The 21,812-nt window shown below is 41.6% G+C and overlaps 1 protein-coding gene across 8 annotated transcripts in view; it reads right to left on the bottom strand.

Annotated features, from left to right (window-relative positions):
* The window catches only part of SMARCA2 (SWI/SNF related BAF chromatin remodeling complex subunit ATPase 2), a 120,966-nt gene that overhangs the window by 97,779 nt on the left and 1,375 nt on the right, over positions 1–21,812 (bottom strand). For 3 of the 8 annotated variants that reach the window (XM_082301624.1, XM_082301626.1, XM_082301627.1), the window contains exons 2-3: positions 9,695–9,955; positions 1,255–1,378 (exon numbers count right to left, since the gene is read on the bottom strand). In XM_082301624.1, coding sequence (XP_082157750.1) covers positions 1,255–1,378; positions 9,695–9,919 — 349 coding nt within the window. In that variant the 5' untranslated portion in view covers positions 9,920–9,955. Of the gene's footprint in view, positions 1–1,254; positions 1,379–1,519; positions 1,587–9,694; positions 9,956–21,214; positions 21,450–21,594; positions 21,803–21,812 lie in introns of those variants that run through there. The other 5 variants (XM_082301623.1, XM_082301625.1, XM_082301628.1 and 2 more) reach the window with 5 other exon arrangements.

Raw genomic sequence — 21,812 nt, 5'->3', positions numbered from 1 at the left:
AAAAAAGAGAGTAGGACTCTGTAGTCTCTAGCCTGACGAAGTTGCTACAAACACAATCAACTTTTTGCAGTGCAAAGCAACCTGGAAATCTGACCACAGGCAGCACAGAAAAAACAACTCAGAAGCTACTTGTTTTTGAAGCATTTTCAACCTATGCTCCTGTATTGTCAGTACACAATGTATGAACTGTCCCATCTTCATCTTTAGACTAAATGCTTTGTTCATTTCATCCCAAGCAAAAGTGCCCCCTAAATGCAAAGACAAGCAAAATTTGTCTCTCAGATGATCATGCTTATATTTTGTTGAAATCAGTGAGAAAGTTTCACCTGATGAAGATCTTGTCTCTGCCAAGTCAGTTCTATTTTACTTAATTGATATTGAAAGGTTTAATGGAAAAACATTATTTTCTAATTATCTGGGTCCCGGACTGGGATTCAGCTGGCAAGTTACACACCAGAGTTTCAGTTGCATACCACTGAAAAGCCACAAAGAAGTTCAGGCTCAGTCTTTTCACTGACTTGTACCTGTTTTCTCCTTCCAGCATTTCTCTTATCCTATGTACGCACATCAAACAAGGACCACCTCCTAACAGATATGTACAGAGTGTGTCACACCAAGAGCCTAATTTCATTTGGGATTCTTCAGGTGTTGTTGTAAAATAATTAACCATGCAACACAGAAAGCTTTATCTGCTGCCAAACTAATTAATACTAGCAGGTGTTTCCAGTTAAATCTCCAAAATACCAAGCTGCTCACAGAATGCATGTCCATTTATGTTCCAACCTACAGGACACAAAGAAGTCACACAGCAATGTGTTAAAAGAGTTTCTATCTTCTGGCATAAAAAATAATTCACTTTACCAGAAATTACAGATGTTAAAGAATGTTTCTCCAGGTCTGCTTGGATTCTTCTCTTATGATTACTTCACCAAAGGATTAAAATAAATCATATTATAGTGCATTTGCATTTACAGTAGCCACATAACAAGTAAGTTGGTGGGCTTTTTTTTCAGAGATGCGAACTGAAATCTGCGATAGACTTGCCCCAGGCACAGACTTGAACCTTAGCTTTTTTCCAATACATGCCTGATGGACACTCCAGAACGCAAAGGGATTCAGTTATTTGCCTTGCCATGTTTAGCTTTTCCAAACAAAGCTGAAAGGAAATAACTGGCAATCTGTTACATGGAACTACAGACTCTTTGTGGAACAAGGGGCCCCAAAATCGTAAGAGCATGCACAGTATGGATAAACCTTGGCTATGCTGGTCCATTGGACTCTGAGGTGGACCCATTCCAGGATGAGGAGGTCTCATACTCTTCATGGAGCCACAATGAACATCTTCAACCATTCCTTTTTCATGCAAGCCATCGACAGACTGTGAAAACAAAATAGGTATTTAGAGATACTATATAAATCCATTTCAAAAATACCAACAAATTGAACCCAAAATCTAAACAAATACATGAAGTGTAAAAACTTCTTTCAGCAGCCATTCAAAATAAAGAAAACCAGAAACCTTTGCCCTGGAATTAGACATCTGGGGAAGCACAGAACACTATTAGATTGATTGCCCCATCTGTTTCCTTTTTGCCTTTTTTCTTCCTTATGAACTGGTTGGCAATGGCAGGGAGGCAAATTGTCCAAATACAAACACATAACCTGTACTGGCCTCATATTACAAAGCAGTGTTTAACACACACTAACTTATGAAAGTAGAGCCTGTGGCTTAATGTGAGTTATTTTTAGTCCAAACTTTGCCCTTTCAGTCACTGCTCTAGTGCAAAGTCCCAAACATTGTTTCTCTTCAAAAACAAGGGTGACATTGCAGGAGGTAACATCTTCTTCACCAACAAAAACAAGGATAGCCAGTCAAGGAAGGGAAAACAATACTTGTGCTCCCTACGGCTCCTGTCACCTCATACACTCCTCAGAAACTACAGTGCCCATGGTATCTCAAACGCAATAGCTCCAAGTGCTCTCTTTAGAGAGTGAAGAGAAGACAGCGTGGAGTCTCAAAAACATGCTGAAGGGCATTCTAGGCACTGAAAAAGGCTCCATAATACGAACTGAAGGGCTCTGAAAGTGAAAATAAGGGAAAAGTAACATCAGAAGGAAGATGTCCTAAAAAACAATGAAGTTTTTCATGAAAGCAAAACTTATATCCCTAACTATGGAAGGCAGTAAGCCAATTAACTGCTGACTTAGAGCTCTGTAAGGCTTCGTATTAGGAAGGAAGAGACTGGCATCATTTACTTAGCCTCTCTCTACAGAAATACGCGGCTCTGCCCCTCTCTAACACATGCAAAATAAATGCTGCTCTTGCAAACCTTAATGTGGATGGAGAACTCGTGGTCTGCTTTATCTAAATGTACATCTATTTATTGAGAATTCTTTTTAAAAAGAGACTTAAGATAACCTACTTCCGTGGAAAAATGTAGGGAGTTAATTAAACGAGTGCGCAAGAAGCTGTATCAGCTCACAGAAAAAAAGTGTCACATTTCTTATTTTTGAGTAATTTGTTGCACATGACTCAGTTTCAACAGAACTAAACTAAGGTCACCCTTTCTACAAAAGAAAAAGTAATTCTAAATTTCGATTCATAAACCCTCCATATAAATTTTCTACTTTCCATTGCAATCATCAGATTTGACTGAAAGCACCTTTAAATGTACAGAATTTGTTGTTGTTCAGCATTTTTGAAGGATCTCACTATCACTTTTCTGTATCAGAAGTTTGGGTTAAAAGGAGGAAAGTTACAGAAAACGAAAAATAAAATGGACTTTCCATGTTTCACTGAATCATTTAATTGTCATGACAGTATAAAAATATTTGTGAAAATTAATTATATCAGAAAAATATCCACTACTCAAGAAGCTATTTTAGATTACAAGAACTTGGGATATGGAATAGAAATGTAGACACAGATGACTGACACATTAAAAATAGTTACACTTTGCTAACCAAGTAAATCCCAGTGCCCTTTTCTGAGACACGAAAATCTCTCTCTCTCTTTCTGTCCCTTCTTATAAAGATAGCCAACACAGAACAGAACACTTGCTTCACATTCTGCCTGCACGAGATGAGTTCTACAGAAACCAAAACACCTGTAAAGCTGGATGCATTCTTATTTTGTCATGGTATGTGTTGGCTGCCATGGTATCTTTAAGGCTGCCAAGAGGAGGAGACTTGCTGGTAACTTGATCTGATTTCCAGAACAGAAGATTCTAGCTGTACACATTTGTGGTGTAACTGCAGGGATGGGTTTCACTGCACTAATAGGTGGCAACCATGAAACCTCTGGGAATGCAAACAGCTCAGATGGGAGTAAGATGGGACACAGCATGTGTACATCAGAAGTACAAGCATAAAGAGGGTGGGGAAAGGAGTTTTCTGTTAAAAAAGGGCAGCAGAGAAAAGCAAGTATGCAGCCTTTGATAAAGGGAATTTAAAAAAAAAATCAAGCAGGAACAGAGAGGTAGAGACTTGACCGTACAAGAAAACTTCAATTCAAGGCATGCTTCTCTGGAAAGAACTGATCAAAAGAACAGGATTTTGTAAAAAAAGTACTACTAAAAAAAACCACAGACACAAAAACAACTGTAGCAAACTGAAATGCTCCAAGCCTAATGGAAGGGAGACAGAACATACAGAAGAATGCAGCTTGCATCTGTGCATTTGCAGAACTTATGCAGTAAAAAACCTGAAAACCAAATTCATTAGAACTCATAAATCAGCTTTTTACTAGCAAAAATACAAAAGATGAAGATGGCATAAACTTCTGTGAAGCCAAAATTAGTTTTAATGGTTACGCAATTGCTAATGTATGCAGAGACTGGTACTTCCAAGAATGTATCTCATCTAAAAGCACCTCTACTGGCTATGGAAAAAAACATATAAAATAGGGGAGGGCAATTCAGCAGAGAACAGTGGTGGACTGCAAGAACTGAGGAATAGTTATTTCTGATAACTTTTTTGAATGATTGTACAGTTACAGAGGATAACTCTAAATCTATGCAACAGGTTAAAAAAGTACAAAGGGGATCTTACACACAATATAATTTCTGTAAATTCTTCAGTCCTCTATAAATAATTCAAGCTATCTTCCACAATGACATTATTGGGATAAGAAAGTAACCTATATTACCAGTAAAGCACTACTATCACACTGGGGTACTTTTTTTATTTTAGTCTTCTAATATGACAGAAGGGAAACAGGAAGTTGAGACACATTCAACTTTGAGTAGAAATTACAATTTTGATTGGTCCCTGTAAGTAAGGACACAAGTACTGAACAGGCCAAATAAACAGTGCTTCTAGAAATAGAATGAGGGATGAACTTCAACTGTAGGCTAGCACATGCCTATAGACTTGGCAGACTTAGAGACTTATATAATGTCTAACGCATAAGGAACATTTTGCCTACAGTGCTTTTACTACGAATTTAGCAACTAAGGTCTTCTCACAGATACATCTCAGTTTGACCTATTTTCAGGTAAACTGTCACATTACAATGTCTGGGCTTTTTTTTGTTTGTTTGTTTTAATCCACTTCTTAAAAAAAACAACCAAGCAAAAAAACACCCCAGCCTTAAAATCAAAGACTGAGCACCAGACTAGTTTTTCTTGTAGACCATGCATCCTCTAAAACAATGGAAACAATGGAACTACACAGATCAAACAGCAGTGTACTGTCATGTAACTGCCACTTACCTACACAGCATAACTGAATGCATCCCTGATGGACAACCAGTCTGACTGCGGTTTTTGCAGCAGGAAATTGGCCACCAATTCCATTAATCTCTAAAAAATCACTACATCACCATTTTACATATGTTCTCTGTTGATTTTTCAAGGTTGGCAATACTTACTTTTTTAACTAACATAGACACAAACAACAAAAATAATGCAGGGAACATGCCTGCTGATGTTGCATGCTGTTACATCTAGGACCATGACAGAACTACGTTGATTCTCAGAATGTCTACTGTGCATAGATCTGTTACCCATTAATATTTGAAATGAGAAACCATTTGCCTTCTGTTTTAATGGAACATCGAGTGAACAACTAATATATTTAGTAAAAACTACTGTACTTCTGAAGAATTTTTTCTCTCCCTCACTTTTTATCTCACTCACCAAAACCAGTTAATATTGCCCATGACATGATTGTAGTTATTCCACAGTCAGCAATCATTTACAGTATACCACATTATAAATTCACAAAAGAAGTGATTATGCATCAGGTTACAATTAAATGGAAGAGAAAATAAACCGAGAGCTCACAGTACTCTATCCATCCCTCAACTGAGCACTGTGCAAACTAACAATCTACAGTGTTGTTATAACCAAAAGTTAAGCAGTTAAAAACCATGTGGTCCAGACAGTGAATAAGAAGATACAGAAGGCTGCATCATAGAATCATAGAATGGCTTGGGCTGGAAGGAACCTCAAAGATCATAAAGTTCCAAACTCCTTGCAGTGGCAGTCTCTAGACCAAGCTGCTCCAAGTCCTACCCAAACTTGCCCTGAACACTTCCAGGGATGGGGTATCCCTGAGCTACCTGTTCTAATGCCTCACTAGCCTCACAGGAAAATAATTTCTTCCTAGTATCTAACCTAAACCTCCTGTCTTTCAGTTGGAAACCATTTCCCCTTAGCCTGTCACTACCTGTCCTTCTAAAACGTCTCTCTGCATCTTTCTTGCAGGCTCCCTTCAGGTACCGGAAGGCTGCAATGAGGTCACTTCAAAACCTTCTCTTCTCCAGACTGAACAAACCCAATTCTCTCAGCCCTTCCCAACAGGAGAGATGTTCCACCCCTCTATCATCTTGGTGGCTTCCTCTGGACTCACTCCAACAGCTCCATGTCCTTCCTGTGCTGGGACCCCAGAGCTGGATGCAGCACTGCAGGTGGGGTCTCACCACAGCAGAGCAGAGGGGCAGAATCCCCTCCCTGGCCCTGCTGCCCACGCTGCTTTGGATGCAGCCCAGGACACGTTTGGCTTTCTGAGCTGTGAGTGCCCACGACTGGGTCATGTCTAGCCTCTCACCCACCAGCAACCCCAAGTCCTTCTGGGCAGGGCTGCTCTGATCTGTTCATCCCCAGCCTGTAGTGATACCAGGAGCTGCCCCAACCCAGGTGCAGTACCTTGCACTTGGCCTTGTTAAATCTCATGAGATTCCCATGGACCCACTTCTTGAGCTTGTCCAGGTCCCTCTGGATGGCATCCCATGTGCACATGTGTCAACTGCACCACTCAGCTTGGTGTCATCTGCAAACCTGCTCAGTCCCTTTGCCTATGTCATTAATGAAGACATTAAATAACACTGGTCCTATTAGCGCAAAAAGTATTACCGTATCCCGCAGCCGTAGGGAGGAGGAGAGACATCCAGCAGGCAGGAATTGTGCAGCAAGATTGATGATTCTAATTATTTTACAAACTCTTTCATAGACCTTTTTCTTCATAGTCTAATTGGACAAAGGATCAGCCACCCCCTGGGTGGACTGGCTAGAAGTCCTAAACATCCATTGTCAAAATATTTTTCTACTGTACCATAAACATAGTTCTACAAGGTCACAGGTGTTCATAGTTTCTAGAACTTCTGCTATTATCTTCCATGAGAGACAAAAGTATCTCACGGCTTAGAAAGAAGCAGGAAAATTCTTGCTAGCAGCATTTTTGTATCCACATGGTCCCAATACAGACCACTGAGGGACACTACTTGTCACAGGTGTACATCAGAACTCTGAGCCATTGACCACTACCCTCCAGATGTGACTGTCCTACCACTTTCTCATCCATCTAACAGTCCACTCATCGAAACCATCTCTCTCCAGCCTAGAGAGAAGAGTGTTGTGGGAGTCTGTGTCAAAGGCTTTACCGGTTCAGACTAAAACCATGTAACCCTGTTCTGTCTCCAGAGAAGCTTTTATGTGGATGCAGAGGAAAAGTAAGATTAGGGCAAGGAAGGCAGCAATGCTTTCTTTTAGTATCTTCCAGCTTCCAGGTATTTTTTCTCACAAGACTCTCTGAGGCTGTTACGGTTTATCTATTTAGCAGTATCCCTGACAGACTTCTTAAGTATTCCTCCTTAAACATAGCTGTCATGCATCCAAGATACGCTTCAGTAAAATGTGGAACTGTATTTGGAAATTCGGTTGATAATCCTTAAGAAACTAGCAAGAAATGTAGTTAATTTACTGTTTCTGTCAAAACTGTGTTACGTAAACTAATAGTAAATTTTCCTGTGGAAGGGCTTTCTGGTTACTAAGTGAATATGCAATTTTTAGTTTTCATAATAACAGTTCTTAAGTAAACATACTTTAGGAATTACGATTTATTAATATAAATTTGTTTCAATCCGTGTTTTCGCCACAGACTGATCCTCTGGATTTTTTAAAACTTTTTGCATTATATTATTGTTTGTAAGCTAGCCAAACATCTAACACAGAATGAAGTTGTTTCAGTTAAGCATGTGAATTTTAAGAGGAAGAACCACATCCCAACTGCATACATGTGTACCCCACAAGCAATTGTATAACTGGGGCACTTTTGGTGCAATACCCCATTTTTACTGCATTTCATTTAAAAAAACAGTGTTATGCTATATCATGGCTTGAAAGTCAACATATTTGTTATAGCACTAAGCAAACAGAAAATGTTTATCTGGTCCAGCTGCAGGTGGCTGACCAGCTTTTTAATTACACTGAACAACACTCAAGTAATATTTGCAAAATAATCTAGAGACACCCTTCTACAGCATTTCTTGGACCCTTCCAACAGCTATCACAATACACTATTTCTGGAGTTGCACAGAAAAACAGACCCAAAACCTCATCTAGACTGAAAATTAACTATGATTTTATTTCATTTTTTTCTTTTTTTTCACTTGTATCAGCTCCACAGACCCATTTTCTAGCTTAATCATACACATACGAAGACAAGCTGGAACCTCTGAAGTGGAAACCTAGAGGACAGCAAGGCTGTTGCTACCAAAACAAAGACTTGTGAAATTACAGTCTTTATTCCATTATCAGAATTGAGGTATAGAGGAGGGAGAGTAATTAACTGTAACTATAGTGAATGATCATCTTTGAATTGGCTATCCAGACTCTTTGTGGTGCATTTTTCAAAACATTTCAATGCCACCTCAATGGTCGAATTTCTACTCTGGTTCACAGAACCTTGTGAGATGCTCTCTGAAGTCTCTGAAAGAATGTTGTGGGATGACATTTGTTGGTTTGTTTCCAATTATAACACAGGATTAAATGGCTGATATAACAGGATTATCAGTAAAAACATAATGTGTGAAGCATTCAGCAATTCTACAGAAAATTCCTGGTGCCATCTTCTTCTACAAGTAGAAGAAAAATAGAAAGGAATGAAGAACATTAAGAACCCCAGCTGTGAAGTTTGGGGACAGAGTTCTGAAAAGCTGGGCTGTAACTGACCCCACAAACAAAAAAATGCCAACTGCACATGTCTAATCTGGCTAACAGGTAAATCAGATACTTCAAGATTCAAATGCAAAGGTTATAGTTACTGCACATACTGACCTCTCAGAGATTACAACATGTCAGTACAAATGGGAAGCTGGATCATAGCCTCCCTCACTTCAGCTAGTCTTTGTGCTATTAAAAATTTTTTAGTTCTTCATGTAAAAGATGGTAATGTCATCTCCCTGTTGATTGGACAAACTGACCCATATGTGAGAGTGTCAAAATGAAGAAGATGTCATTTCAAGAGGAAAATTAAAATATGTTCCTATTACTTTAAAACAGTTTTTTATTGCAGTTTTTTCTGTATGTGCATATAACAATTCCAAGTGGAATCAACAATAGCTGCCAAAGTGTTTTCGATACCTTGGCTCTGTAAGCTGCTACTACACATTTCTGAGTAGAACATCAGTGCAATTGAAATTATTCTGGGTTCTAAATCTCTGGTATACAACCAAACAAAAACAACAATACATGAAGAGACTGTTCTCACAAAGGAATTTCCACACAGGCAAGTAATTCCTCAAAGCAAGAAAACATTGATGATAGTCTAAGCACACATACAATTTTAACTGTGTAACAATAACCACTGAAATGCAATTATTGACATGTTTTACATGACACAGTTTTATACTCCTTTGTAAGACGGAGTCCTTATAATATAACTTGAAAGCCACATTTTTCAACCACACTTTCAATATGGAAGAGTAAACTAATTTGTAATACAAATTCTTTAAGGTGGATTAAGTTTGTTTTGGTGGCGTTTTTTTTACGAAAAAGAACAACAAATTTCACACAAAATGAAAAACCACCCCAGAAAAAACCACAGTATGTCCAAACAGACAAGAAGAAGAAAAAGAGGAAAAGGTGGTTAGAATGGTGTGCCTTTAAGTTTTAACACTATCATTCATTTTCTTCTCCCTTGTAACATCTGTCTTTCTGAAAAGTACAGTTTACAAATGAGGATTTGCAAACTACTAACTCTATAGTTCAAAGTAGTCTACTAAGAACAAGGAAACTGTGTTTAACCTGATACATGAATAATCTTTAGTAATAAAGAAAGAAGTCAGAGCGTAGCTGAAATTTTGCAGGTGATGTGTAATAGCAGTTAAGCAGGTCTAAACATAGTTTAAGTAGATTTTTCATCAGTGGAGAGAACTCTACGGAAAAAAGGTTCGCTTGTAATGAACTATTACCTTATGCATTTGATGCATGCCTTCCTGTGGATAATCTGTAGGTCCCATTGTCGGCATTGGATGTGGGACACTGGGCGGACCAGGACTTGGCCCCATCATGCTGTGAACGGAGCCAGGAGATGGCCCTGGTCCTGGGCTAGGTCCCAGAATCGGTCCAGGTGAGGGTCCTGGTCCAGGGGAAGGACCAGGATGAGGCATGGTGCCAGGGTCTGTAGGCGTGGACATCTATTTTCTGTCTCCTTTTCAATTAGCAGAATAGCTCTAATAACAAAAACAAAACAAAACAAAAACAAAACCACAATTTCTATGTGACATTAGGGGTATTGAAAAAAATTTAAGTAAAATCTACTGGCAATTCTTACACACAGACGCACACACATACACATACATATACATAAACATGCAAGCTGTCATCAGCAAAAAATGTTTACATGATCCTTAATGTTGCCCATTAGCTTGATCACCCTTCTAAAAGCCCACTAGAAAGATAAGGATCCTGGTAATTCCATCCATTTCTGGACATTTGTATGGTACTCACAGAACAAAGCAGCTGGTGTGCTATGAGAAACATCTACCAGAAACAACAACAGTTGAACTGACTTGCTATCACCAGATGTGTCATGTGGGCCAAGCACAGCACAGCAGTACTAAAAGCCGGAAAGATAGCTGGGCATCTCTGTAACCTGCGTGTCAAAAATTCTTTCCCTAAACAGCTGTGACTAGCCTTAAATTTGTACTTGTGAGATTCATGGTAATACACTGAAACAAGCATTAAAGGAATATTAAGACTGTTTTCAGAACTTTTTTTGCACTTGCCTGAGAGCACTGAGACATACATGCCTGGAGTGGCTTACTGGGCACAAGCAGAGCCAGTAGTGACAGTGACAGGTTGGAACACGGCCTAACTGCCCCAATCATCCCTTGCCGAGGCTAACAGCTCCAGCATGGAGCCATGGAGCACAGCAAGCAAGGCTGGAGCCAGGGGAACCACAGCAGAGCGCCGACACCCACACAGAAGCAGCAGCTTGCCCTAGAGCAGCTGACTGAGTGTGAGCACAGACAGCAAGGATGGCGGCTGCTCCCACTCTCTCAAAAGTGGTCCTAGTGAACGTGACCAGGGCACACTGGCAGAGCTCCCCTAGGACCATTTGGAAGCAGCCAACAGAGGCAGCGAACAGACCCAGCAGCTGGAGAAGACAGGCATAATCTTATTAGTGTATGCTGCCTCAAGTATGGTTTTGACACGCCACAGAACTCATTCCCCCTGGAGTCACTGTACCAGCCATCAGAAGCCTCCAGCCAGCCAGACCATCCAGTAATAGATGCACCTCTTCAGGACTCAAGTTGCCAGGAGTTCCCCAGCCTCACTGTAAGGCTGGGGCTGACCATCGCTCCTGTCACAGAAGATGTGTTATTGTAAATGAGCTGTCGCCAGGTGAAGGAGCCATGGGACTAAGTGAACAGCCTGTGCAGTACTCCTGAGAATGAGTGAGAGATTGACGGGCTATTCCCAAAGTGTCTCAGAAGTTTCAAACCTCCACTGAAGTGAAGATGCAGGTGGACTCAGAACCCTACCACGCAGTAAGGCAGAGGTCTCTTGAACATGAACACTGGAAGGTGGTCACTGGCCATTCTAGGCAGAACACTCCTGAAAACTTGAACACATCAAATAGCACTGGTACCTTTCACAAGAGGTATGATGTCCTGAAACTGGAAGGACAGTCAACTGATGAGGTAGATAAAGGCCTTTCTGGGATGGAGGAATCACCTGGGGAAAGACAACCTGCCACCCTCATCATGACTGCCCCTGTTAATTAAAAGGGAAGGGTAGTTGATACAGGTGACTCCCTTCTAAAGGGAACTGAAGGCCTGCTATGCAGACCAGACCCAAGCCACAGGGAAGTCTGCTGCTTCCCAGGGGCATGTGGTTCCAACACTGGGTGTCATTGGCAAAATCTGCTTTTTTTTTTTATCATGGCATGGTCTATCTAACAGTTGGTGTACTGATACATGAAGGGATGCACCTTTTGCAGTATGGAAAAAGGTTTCTAGCACAAGAGCTAGTGGGGCTCATTGACAGAGCTTTAAACTGGATTGGAAGGCAGGAAAGGATAAAACCATGCTTGCCAGTGATAAGTGATGGGATGGCACACCAAAACTTGAGGAACTGAGATCACTCATGAGGTGTAGGCTACAATGAAGAGCACGGAGAAATGAGCAAGGGGAAGCTTCGGCCCAGTGCCAGAAGTATCTGGCATAAATGAAACTCAGTGGGATGAGTCCTGTAACTGGTGTGCCGTGACAGATGGTTACAGGCTCTTCAGAAGGGATAGGCAGGGCAGGCAAAGCAGGGGGGTAGCATTGTTAGTAAAGGAGGGACAAGAACGTATGCAGCTTACAACTGGCTACAGCAGGGTTGAGACCCTCTGGGTTAAGATTAAGGTACAAACAAATAATGAAGATGTCATCATGGGAGCCTTCTATAGACCATCTAGGCACAACAATGACATCATCTAGGCACAACAATGACATCAGTTCTTCAAGTTACTAAGGGACACCTTCAAATTTCTCCTTCTGGGGTAATTCAACATGTCAGATGTTAACTGGGGACACCACACAGCTAGCACAATCAAGTCCAGGAGATTCTTAAAATGCCTAGATGCTACTTCATGGCTCAAGTACTGAGAGAGCTGACTAGGAAAGATGCTCTCCTTGACTTTGTGCTTTTTCACAGAGAGGGTCTTACAAGTGACATGGTGATTGGTGGTCTTCTTGGCCTCAGTGCTCACAACGTAATCAAGATTAAAATCTCTGATAGAAGGGAAAGTGCCAGCAAAACCCCAACTCTGGACATGAGGAGAGCAGACTTCAGGCTGCTCAGGGAATTACTGAGTAAGGTACCCTGGGAAAATGCTTTTGCAGGTGCTGGGATCCGTCAGTGCTGGTCACATTTTAAGCACCATCTTCTAAGGGAACAGGAGGAGGCAATTCCCAAATGTCAGAATTTGAGCAGGTGAGGCAGAAGATGGCTTGGCTGAGCAGGAATCTTCTTTGGGAGGTAGAGGCAAAAAGGAAGGTGTAGGCTCAGCAGAAGCAAGGTCAGGTGATGTGAGAGGAATACAGAGATGCTGCTCACCACTGCAGGGAGAAAATCTGTCAGGCTGAAGATCAGCTGGAGTTGAAGCCAGCCACAATAGAGGGGGACAACAAAAAGAGCAGATTTGAAATGCATTAATAGCAAAAGACAGCGGAGAAATAATATTGTCCTGTTACAGGATGAGGATGGTCACCTCACAAACAGGGACATGGACAAGGCAGAGACGTTTAATGCTTTCTTTGCCTCTGTCCTCAAAGCCAGTGATGGATTAAGGGGGCCCCAGTGCCCTGGGCTGGAGGACCATGGCTGTGAGAATGATCAACTCCTGGCTGACCCTGACCTTGTATGGGATCTGCTGCTCCCACTGGATCCCTGTAAATCTATAGGACCCAATGGAATTCATCTGAGAATATTCAGAGAGCCAGCTGATGTCATCATGAGATCTCTCTCAAAGATTTTCAAATGGACTTGGGAATCTGGAAAGGTCCCAACTGACTGCAAGCCGGCTGATATCCCAGTTTTCCAGAAGAGCAAGAAGGACGAGCCTGGAAACTACAGGCCTGGCAGTCTCACTTCAGTGACTGGCAAAATTATGGAGAAGATTATTCTGGGAAGTCTTGAAAAACACCTGAAGGACAACGCACTCATCGGTCACAGCCAACACAGGTTCTTGACAGAAAAGTCCTGCCTGTCAAAATTAACTTACTTTTTTGACAGGCTAACCCATCTACTTGCATCAGGGGAAGCCAGTTGATGTAATCCTTTTGGATTTCAGTAAAGGTTTCAATACTGTCCCTCGCAGGATCCTTCTGGACAAAATGTCCAGCACACAGCTGGATAAACACATCATGTGATGGGTGAGCAACTGGCTGACGGGCTGAGCACAAAGGGTTACAGTGAATGGGGTGGCATCAGGCTGGTGACCTGTCACTGGTGGGATTCCACAGGGCTCCTCCTTAGGGCCAGTGCTCTTAAGCACAGTATCAGAGAATGGTTTGGGTTGGAAGGGACCTTTTAAGCTCATCTAGTTCCAACTGCTGTGCCATGGGCAGGTATACCTTCCACTAGATCAGGCTGTTCAGAGCCCAGTTCAACCCAGCCTTGAACACTTGCAGGAATTGAGATCTACAACCTCTCTGATCAATCTCTGCCAGCGGTTCACCACCCCCACCATAAAGAATTTCTTCCTAACAGCTAATCTAAGTATACCTTCTTTAAGTTTAAAACCACTGCTCCTTGTCCCACCACAATGTGCCCATATAAAAAGTCACTCTCGCTCACTGTTACAAGGCCCCTTCAGGTACTTGAAGGCCACAATGGGGTCCTCCTGAAATATCCTCTTCCCCATGTTGAAAACCCCTGCTCTCTTTCTTCCACAGGAGAGGTGCTCTACTTAACCCTCTACAACTTCATGGCCATCTTCTGGACCTACTCCAACAGGTCCAGGTCCTTCTTGTGCTGGGGACCCCACACATGAACACAGCACTCCAAGCAGGGTCTCATGAGGGATGCTAGCCACATTTCTTTTGATGCAACACAGGATGCAGTTGGTTTTCAGGGCTGGAACTCACCTTCATAAAAGACTTGGATGAAGGACTTGAAGGGATACTAGTAAGTTTGTAGATGATACAAAAGTGACAGGAGCTGCTGACTCCCTCAAAGGCAAAGAGGCCCAACAGAGAAACCGAGAAAAACAGGAAGGCTGGGCAATCACCAGCCATAAGAAGTTTAACAAAGATAATTGCCAAATTCTGCACCTGGGATGGGACAACCCTGGATGTACAGACAGACTAAATGAGATCCTGGAAAGTAGTGCCACAGAAAAGGACCTAGGGCTCGTGACCAAGGGAAGGTTGAAAGTGAGTCAGCAGTGCCTGGCAGCCAGGAGGGCCACCTGTGCCCTGGGGGCATCAGGCACAGCATCACCAGCCGGGCAAGGGAGGGGATTGTCCTGCTCTGCTCTGCTCTGGGGCGGCCTCACCTCCAGTGCTGGGGCAGTTTTGGGTGCCACAGGATAAGAGAGATATAAAGCTACTGGAGAGTGTCCAAAGGATGGCGACAAACATGGTGAAAGGCCCAAAATGGGAAGCACCAAGGAGCAGCTGAGGTAATTTGGCTTGCTCAGCCTGGAGCAGATGAGACTGAGGGGAAACCTCATTGCAGCCTACAACTTCCTCATGAGGGAAAGAGGAGGGACAGACATTGTTACTGTATCTCTTCTCTCTGGTGACGAGGTACAGGACCTAAGGGAATGGCCTGAAGTAGCGTCACTGGAATAGGCTCCCCAGGGAAGTGGTCACAGCACAAAGCCTGAGAGAGCTTAAAAAGCGTTTGGACAACATTCTCTGGCACATGGTGTGATTCTTGGGGTGTCCTGCAGAGGACCAAGAATTGGACTCAATGATCCTGTGGGTGACTTCCAGCTCAGGATATTCTGTGATTCTATGACTTGATACCTTGGGATCCTGTTTCCTTGCAAGTTAAAACACAGAGATGCCTATGAAACTTCTCAGTTCAAAATCTACAGTTCTCTACAGCCCCACAACACGACCACAAAAGGAATAAAGGTATCAAATGTTCACAACTGCAAACACCATAGCTTCCTCTAAGAGGCCTATGTTTGGCTGTACGAAGAACAACACACACTTCCACACAACAAGTAGTTCTTACATGAGTCAATCATGATATTGCAAAATCTAAGACTGACACTCTCACAGCTGAGTTGCTCTGTGCATTATAAGCAAACTTCAATCCATTTAACAAAGCAGATACCTAGGACCACCACCATCCAGAAAAACGCACACAGAACAATCAATTACAAAAGTACTATCAGTACACAGCATCCCGAAATATCTGACTTCACAAAAGACATCTACCTACACCTATGCATTAAAATGGGTATCAAAATCTTCCCCTCTATTCACCTATCCACCCTATTTAAAATTCAGCTTGTAGTTCTCATAAAAACTGGCTCCAGTCTCAGGCCCATTAGTTACACTGCCATTTACAAATACATTAAACATACCCTGTATGCAAATTTGAAAAATTTAAAATTCTTTTTGCTAGGATAGCAAGTGTCCAAACTATGAAAAACAGTAGGTCCCAGAGGTGAATGTTTGCATTATGTGCACCAGATCAAGTTCCTTCATCATCTTTCTTTGAGAGAAGATAAACTCACCCAATCTCACATAATTGGGAATTGTCTTAAACAGATTTGTATTCAGAGATTTTGTATGTCAAAGTACACGTGAAAAAAAAAAAAGTAATTTATAAAATCTGTATCAAGGGAACATAAAGTACTGGAAAATACTACTTAAATGCAAGTAATAAATCCTGTCTGAAGACAGTCATGGAAATAAAGAGACAAAGCAATCTTCTCTGGCAACAGTAGTTCACAAAATTAAAAAAACAGGCACTGATCTAAACCAGAACGCAGTATGGCCCTCCCAATTAAGTATCTGTTCACAGAACCAACCTGTTAAAAAGTTTATGGTTTAGCATGTTTCAAAAATAGTTTAGTTTATATTTATTAAGTATGAGAATGCATTAAAAAAAACCATACAAATTAGGCACCCTGCTCTCATTAAAATTCAGTAAAAGCTAGATACCTAATTCATTTAGGCCCTTATCAAAGTCTCATTAAAGTCAAAGCAAAAATCTACAAAAAGACAACAGGCTAAACAGTGCCCAAGCTCCATGCAGATAGCACTGGTATTAGTTTGGCTAAATTCTGGTGCCAGCAATGAAAAAAGCAGTATGAAGTCAACTCCCTGCCAAAGCCAGTGTTGACCTATTTATTTGGACTGCTTTTCATTGAGTAGTGCCCATTAGAATTAAAAAGCAAGGGGAAGGAGAGGCAAAAAAAGTAAATGTTTCCAACAAATTACAAGACTATAGTACAATGAAAAAAAATAAAAATTCCATCTTATTGTTCCAAATGACAAGGCTGTTGGCCCTGATTCTCAAACACATTACATGTTGTTTAACTGTTTTTCAAGCGTCCAATCTTACAATTTCAAAACACTCACTGAAGTAATATTACTCACATGACTTCAAATAGGATGTTTTTTTTTTCGTGAACTGTAATCCCTTACCACCTCTTGGATTTATTTAGATCAACATGACCAATTCTCTTTTGTGAACAGCCCCGATAACTACTGGCAACTGAATTAGTTGTCATGAATCACATGGTTCCTCCTGTGGTCTCAAAGAATTTCTCCACCTCTGCTGACACAACCAGAGCTAAGACAGGGAAATAAAAAAGGCACCTATCCTTTGTCAGAGTAACTTCAGCCAGATCCAAATACAAAGAAGAGCCACAAAACCAAGAGCTGAAAATTAAGAGAGACACTTAGGATCTCTGCTCAACTACTTCTAGCTCAAATGGTTTAGGACAGTGAATACCTACACTGTAAACAATTTGAAATAACAGTCCCTAAGCATAAATATTTCTGCACTGTCATTTTATATACACCGAGAAAGTTTTGTAGATGTAAGTAATTCACTGTACAATAGGACCCCCACCAGTTCAATGTTTCTATTACACATATTTTGGTATAAAGCTGCTACAAACCCAAAGGTAACAATGGCAGGGATTTTTTCACATGAGGAAATATTAGCAGATCCCAAACGAAAACACAGCAGGTAAAAAACTATTTGCATCACTTTGGAATTCAAGACCAGCTGTACACCCAAAAAGATCCAGGGATTACAGACTGCTTTGACAGGGCACACACCAAGTCTAAGAACAGATGGAGCAGTAGGTATTTATAATTCTTCTAGCTAGTTCCCTTCACCATCCAATATAACTTCTGCCTTTCCTCTCAACCTAAACTGAACCTCAGCCAGGATGTTTTGGCCACATCTCCTGCCTTGGATATGTAGTGAAAAATAAGGAAACTATACTGCTTAGAGCTGATCAAATATGGACCCAAACAACAGCCACAAAGATACTGAAATACTGACTGTAACTTTGTCTTCACAGAAAAATAGTTACAGTCTGCTTCTCCCCACACATTTCCAACTGAAGTCACGATTCACAGGTGGCTTTGAAAAGATAAACTGTAAACTTCTGATACACTACAGGCTAAAGGAGCTATCTTTATTATACTACCTTAGAAAACATGAAATTACACTGTCAGTGATTTGTACTACTTGCATAATCTGCTAACTATAATCAAAAGAATATGCTCAAAGTAGAAGAGCTGATTAATAATGACAGCAGCTCATCATCATAAAATAACTTAGCATACTTTCAGTGTTTTGTATTGTACAACTTCTGCATTACCTTTCATCATGATTTAACTATTGTCATTTGATTAAATGACGATTCAATCAATAAACATGTTCACATGAAATAACGAAGAACCAGTGAAAATACTCAAATCTTCAACTAATATATACCATAGTTATTAGTTCACATAAGAGAAGCCAAACACACTAACAGCTGAGATCCTGCCTCTTGCAGTGGAACACCTGCCTTTGCGCAGTCATGCATGCAGTGTCAGTGTAACTTGAAAACCCTCTGCAAGGGAATTTGTAGTTTAAAACACAAACCACAGAACCAGAAATGCTGAACCTTAATTACTTATCCAGACACTTAGGCCAGAAGAAAAAAACCTCTGCACATGACTTTAGCCGCATGCCTAGCTCTCTATCAGAAACTGTTGCAGGCATCCCAGCAGAGCACAAAACAGGTGGAATGCTTACACCAGAAACGTCATTGTGGAGTCATGTAGTGTAAGATCCATTTTCACATGCAGAGACAGTTTACTTTAGGATGACAGTCAGTACTCCTCACCTTGAAATATTCTTGTAGAAATTCTTATTCCTACTGCATAGCTGTTTCAGCTTTACAGGAAGTTCAACTTTTCTCAACTGCTCTAGCTTACAGCCTACCCTCTTAGGAAAAACTCACATCAGCAGCAAAAAATGACTGGCTAACAGCTGGGAGTTGAATGTACTCCAGACTGTCAAAAGGCATAATCACAAATCAGAGTGCACACAAGTTAGGCTAAGCTATGCTGCCAGACTTTACTGTGAAGACGCCACAGCACAGACATATGATCCTTTCTGATAGCTTTGCTGCAGAAGACAGTAGCCTTCAGGAAAAGAGGACAGCTAGATAGCTGCAGTCACAAGTTTAATTGCCATTAGACAATGCCCAAGATCAAGCCCGTATTTGCTACATATGTAGGTTCCACTGTAAATTTCAGGCACAGAAAACTGATACAGGCCACTACTGAATGGTCATGGATTAAGTTTTCATACAGTGAGCTTTACTACGGGTATTAATCACAGTTATTGAACATTGTCTTCTCATTCGATTCTTTTAAAAAAGAAGCCACAATGAGATACAGGCAGAAGGAAAGGAATGCACCACAGTACTGACAGGCCTTGGCTTTACTTAAACAGGGAAGGAGAGGAGGAAGAAGGGAGAAGATTGTTTTAAATACAAGTTACTTGTGGGAAAGTATTGATGAAAACATACATGAAAAGTGTATAATTTCTGTAAAAATAAACTTATTTTTAACATTTTCTGAAAGGTCCCACCTCTAAGTGATCCAGCTGGGTACTCAAACTCTGAAATGATAAATAGGAAATATTCTCTGCCAAGTAGAGACAAACAAGAAAATGTTTATGCCTAATAAGTAATGACTTTACACATGTCAGAAATAAAGACAACAATTTTCAGTGTTAGTCTTCTTATTCTACTATATTTACAAACTATCAAAAGATGTATTTAAGAAAGCTTTACTTTCTTCCCTTATTCATCCTGATTTATTTTATCTTGGAAGTAAGATATGAGCTCTTCTCTAATGCCAATTTTATGACAAGTGATCTTTATGCCATAATGTGTTTACTATTCTACTAGAAAATCAGGAAAAAAACCAAACTAATCTGATAAAGTCCAAAAGTGATGGAGGTCCAGAAAACACCCTTTACACATAGAGAACTTTTCACTGCAGCAGGAAATACAAGAAAGTGTAACAGACATTTTGATGAGTAATTTGCAAAAATGTTCTAAATCATACAAAGAACTAGAAGTTTCCTTCTGAAAAGGATCACTTGTAGTTCACAGCAATATTACTCACCAGGACCACAAAAAACATTTTTTAAGTTGCTACTGTGAACATTCTGACCTTAACTTCAAAAGTCCAACAAAAACTGAGAAAAGCATATCTGGAGATAGTAATTTCAAACACACCTTTGTCAAGAATATATGTAATGTAGTAAGTATGCCAGCTGAAGGACTTTTTGTCTTGTCAATTTTCAAGCCTCAGGTGCTGGTGAAAGCATTTTTCAAACTTGACAAGAAACGCTCACAGACCACTTCAGAAATGAACAAAAGAAAAGATCTAAGACTTCTTTGAACACACTCTTTTGGCACACGTTCTATGCAACACCACAGAAATACCAGTCTTAAAGCTGAGATATAACTCATGAGAGAAATAGTGTTTTTAACGAAGCTTTACTCTCAGCTCTGGCAAGTCCACATATGCTGTATGATACACTCTAATTTTTAAAAGCTCACTATCCATACAGTCTTTCTGTTTTCTATTACTGAGATAGATAGATAGATAGATAGATAGATGAACAGATAAACAGATCTATATATACAGACACAAAAACCTGCCTTGACATAAGCCTATCCTTCTGGTACACTACTTTTTTTTCCCCTTAGAATAACAAAAGGACAAAAGAAACAAAGTCAGAGACAGTAATAGGGCAATTAGATTCCCAAAGAGAAAGTGTGCCGGTATTTGCACAACAATAGTAACTTGCACAGAAGAAACTGCCCCACCCCGAACGAGTAACTGGTATACTACCAAAGAAATTAAATTCTGGTATAGTGTTTATCGTTTGGGTCTGACGGGCTGTGGTTAAAACCACTTAACACTTTAGAAAGCTAAAGCAAAACAGGAGAGAGCGCAAACGGAACAACGCCGTGTCACAAACCCCAGATCAATTCTTCACTGAAAGCATGCAGAATACTTAAAGCGGTAAAAAACCCGACCAAACAAAAAACCGAAAAACCACCAACAACTTAAATTCTTCAACCGGTTATTTACTTGCATATTCACACTGCCATAAATATTCATAAAAATACATCCTAAAAAGAACAGCGTTAACGTAAAGTTCGCTAAGTCTGAGTATCGAACATAAGAAGCAGATAGCAAGAAAAAACAAATTCGGTGCGATGTACGTAATCATGCAGACACTTTTACACTCCCTTTACTTGACCATAACGCACGCACAGGGAAAAAACCAAAATAAAAACAACCCAAGCCAATCGTTAAACTGTAACTTCAGATCGAGTTTAGAACAGCTGTAACTTTTCCAGCCGTGCGCAGTTTGCAGTTCCACCATTATAAATTTAAGAGGGGAGGAGACAACGTAAGAAACTCCATTTCTCCACGCACCGCGGACACAAGGAAAAGCCGCTGCAGGGGATCCGCGACCTGGGAACCCCGGGGGGCGGCGGGGCAAGGGCGGCCGCTCCTCCCTCCCTCCGCGGCAGCACCGCTGCTCTGCCCTTGGGTGCTCGGGCCCTGCAGGACGGGCGGCGCGCAGGCCTCGGCGCCGGGCCGCCCGCCACCTCCCCCGCAAAGGCGCCGGGGCGGGCGCGCACAACCAGCCGGGCCCTGTTTTCCCCCTCCAGCCTTTCTGGAAAGTTTTCTCCCTGGCCGACAGGCTGTAAAACGTCCCTGCCTGGAAATGCGGCCCCGCTGCCACCTTCTCCCGCCCCTCCACGAAGCAGCGAGTGCGCTGCTGACGGCAGTGTCCGCGCACGGCCCCGTACCTCGGCCGCAGGCGGGCGGGCGGGCAGGCGGGCCGGCGGGAGGGCGAGCAGCCGGGTCATGCCTCAGGGCTGGGCTGGGCCCGTCTCCCCGCCTCTCCTTCCCTCCGCCACCATGTCACGCCGACCAAACATGTCTGTGCGCCTGTGTGTGGCGGCGGTGACTTCCTGATCCGCCGCCGCTCGCACAGGCGGAGGAACGAGAAAGGCCACCCACCCTC

Source organism: Coloeus monedula (assembly GCF_965178545.1).
Source record: "Coloeus monedula genome assembly, chromosome: Z".
In the NCBI taxonomy this organism is placed as follows: Eukaryota; Metazoa; Chordata; class Aves; order Passeriformes; family Corvidae; genus Coloeus; species Coloeus monedula.
The sequence above is the reverse complement of the archived record's forward strand: the minus strand, read 5'-3'. Positions and strand labels throughout refer to the sequence as shown.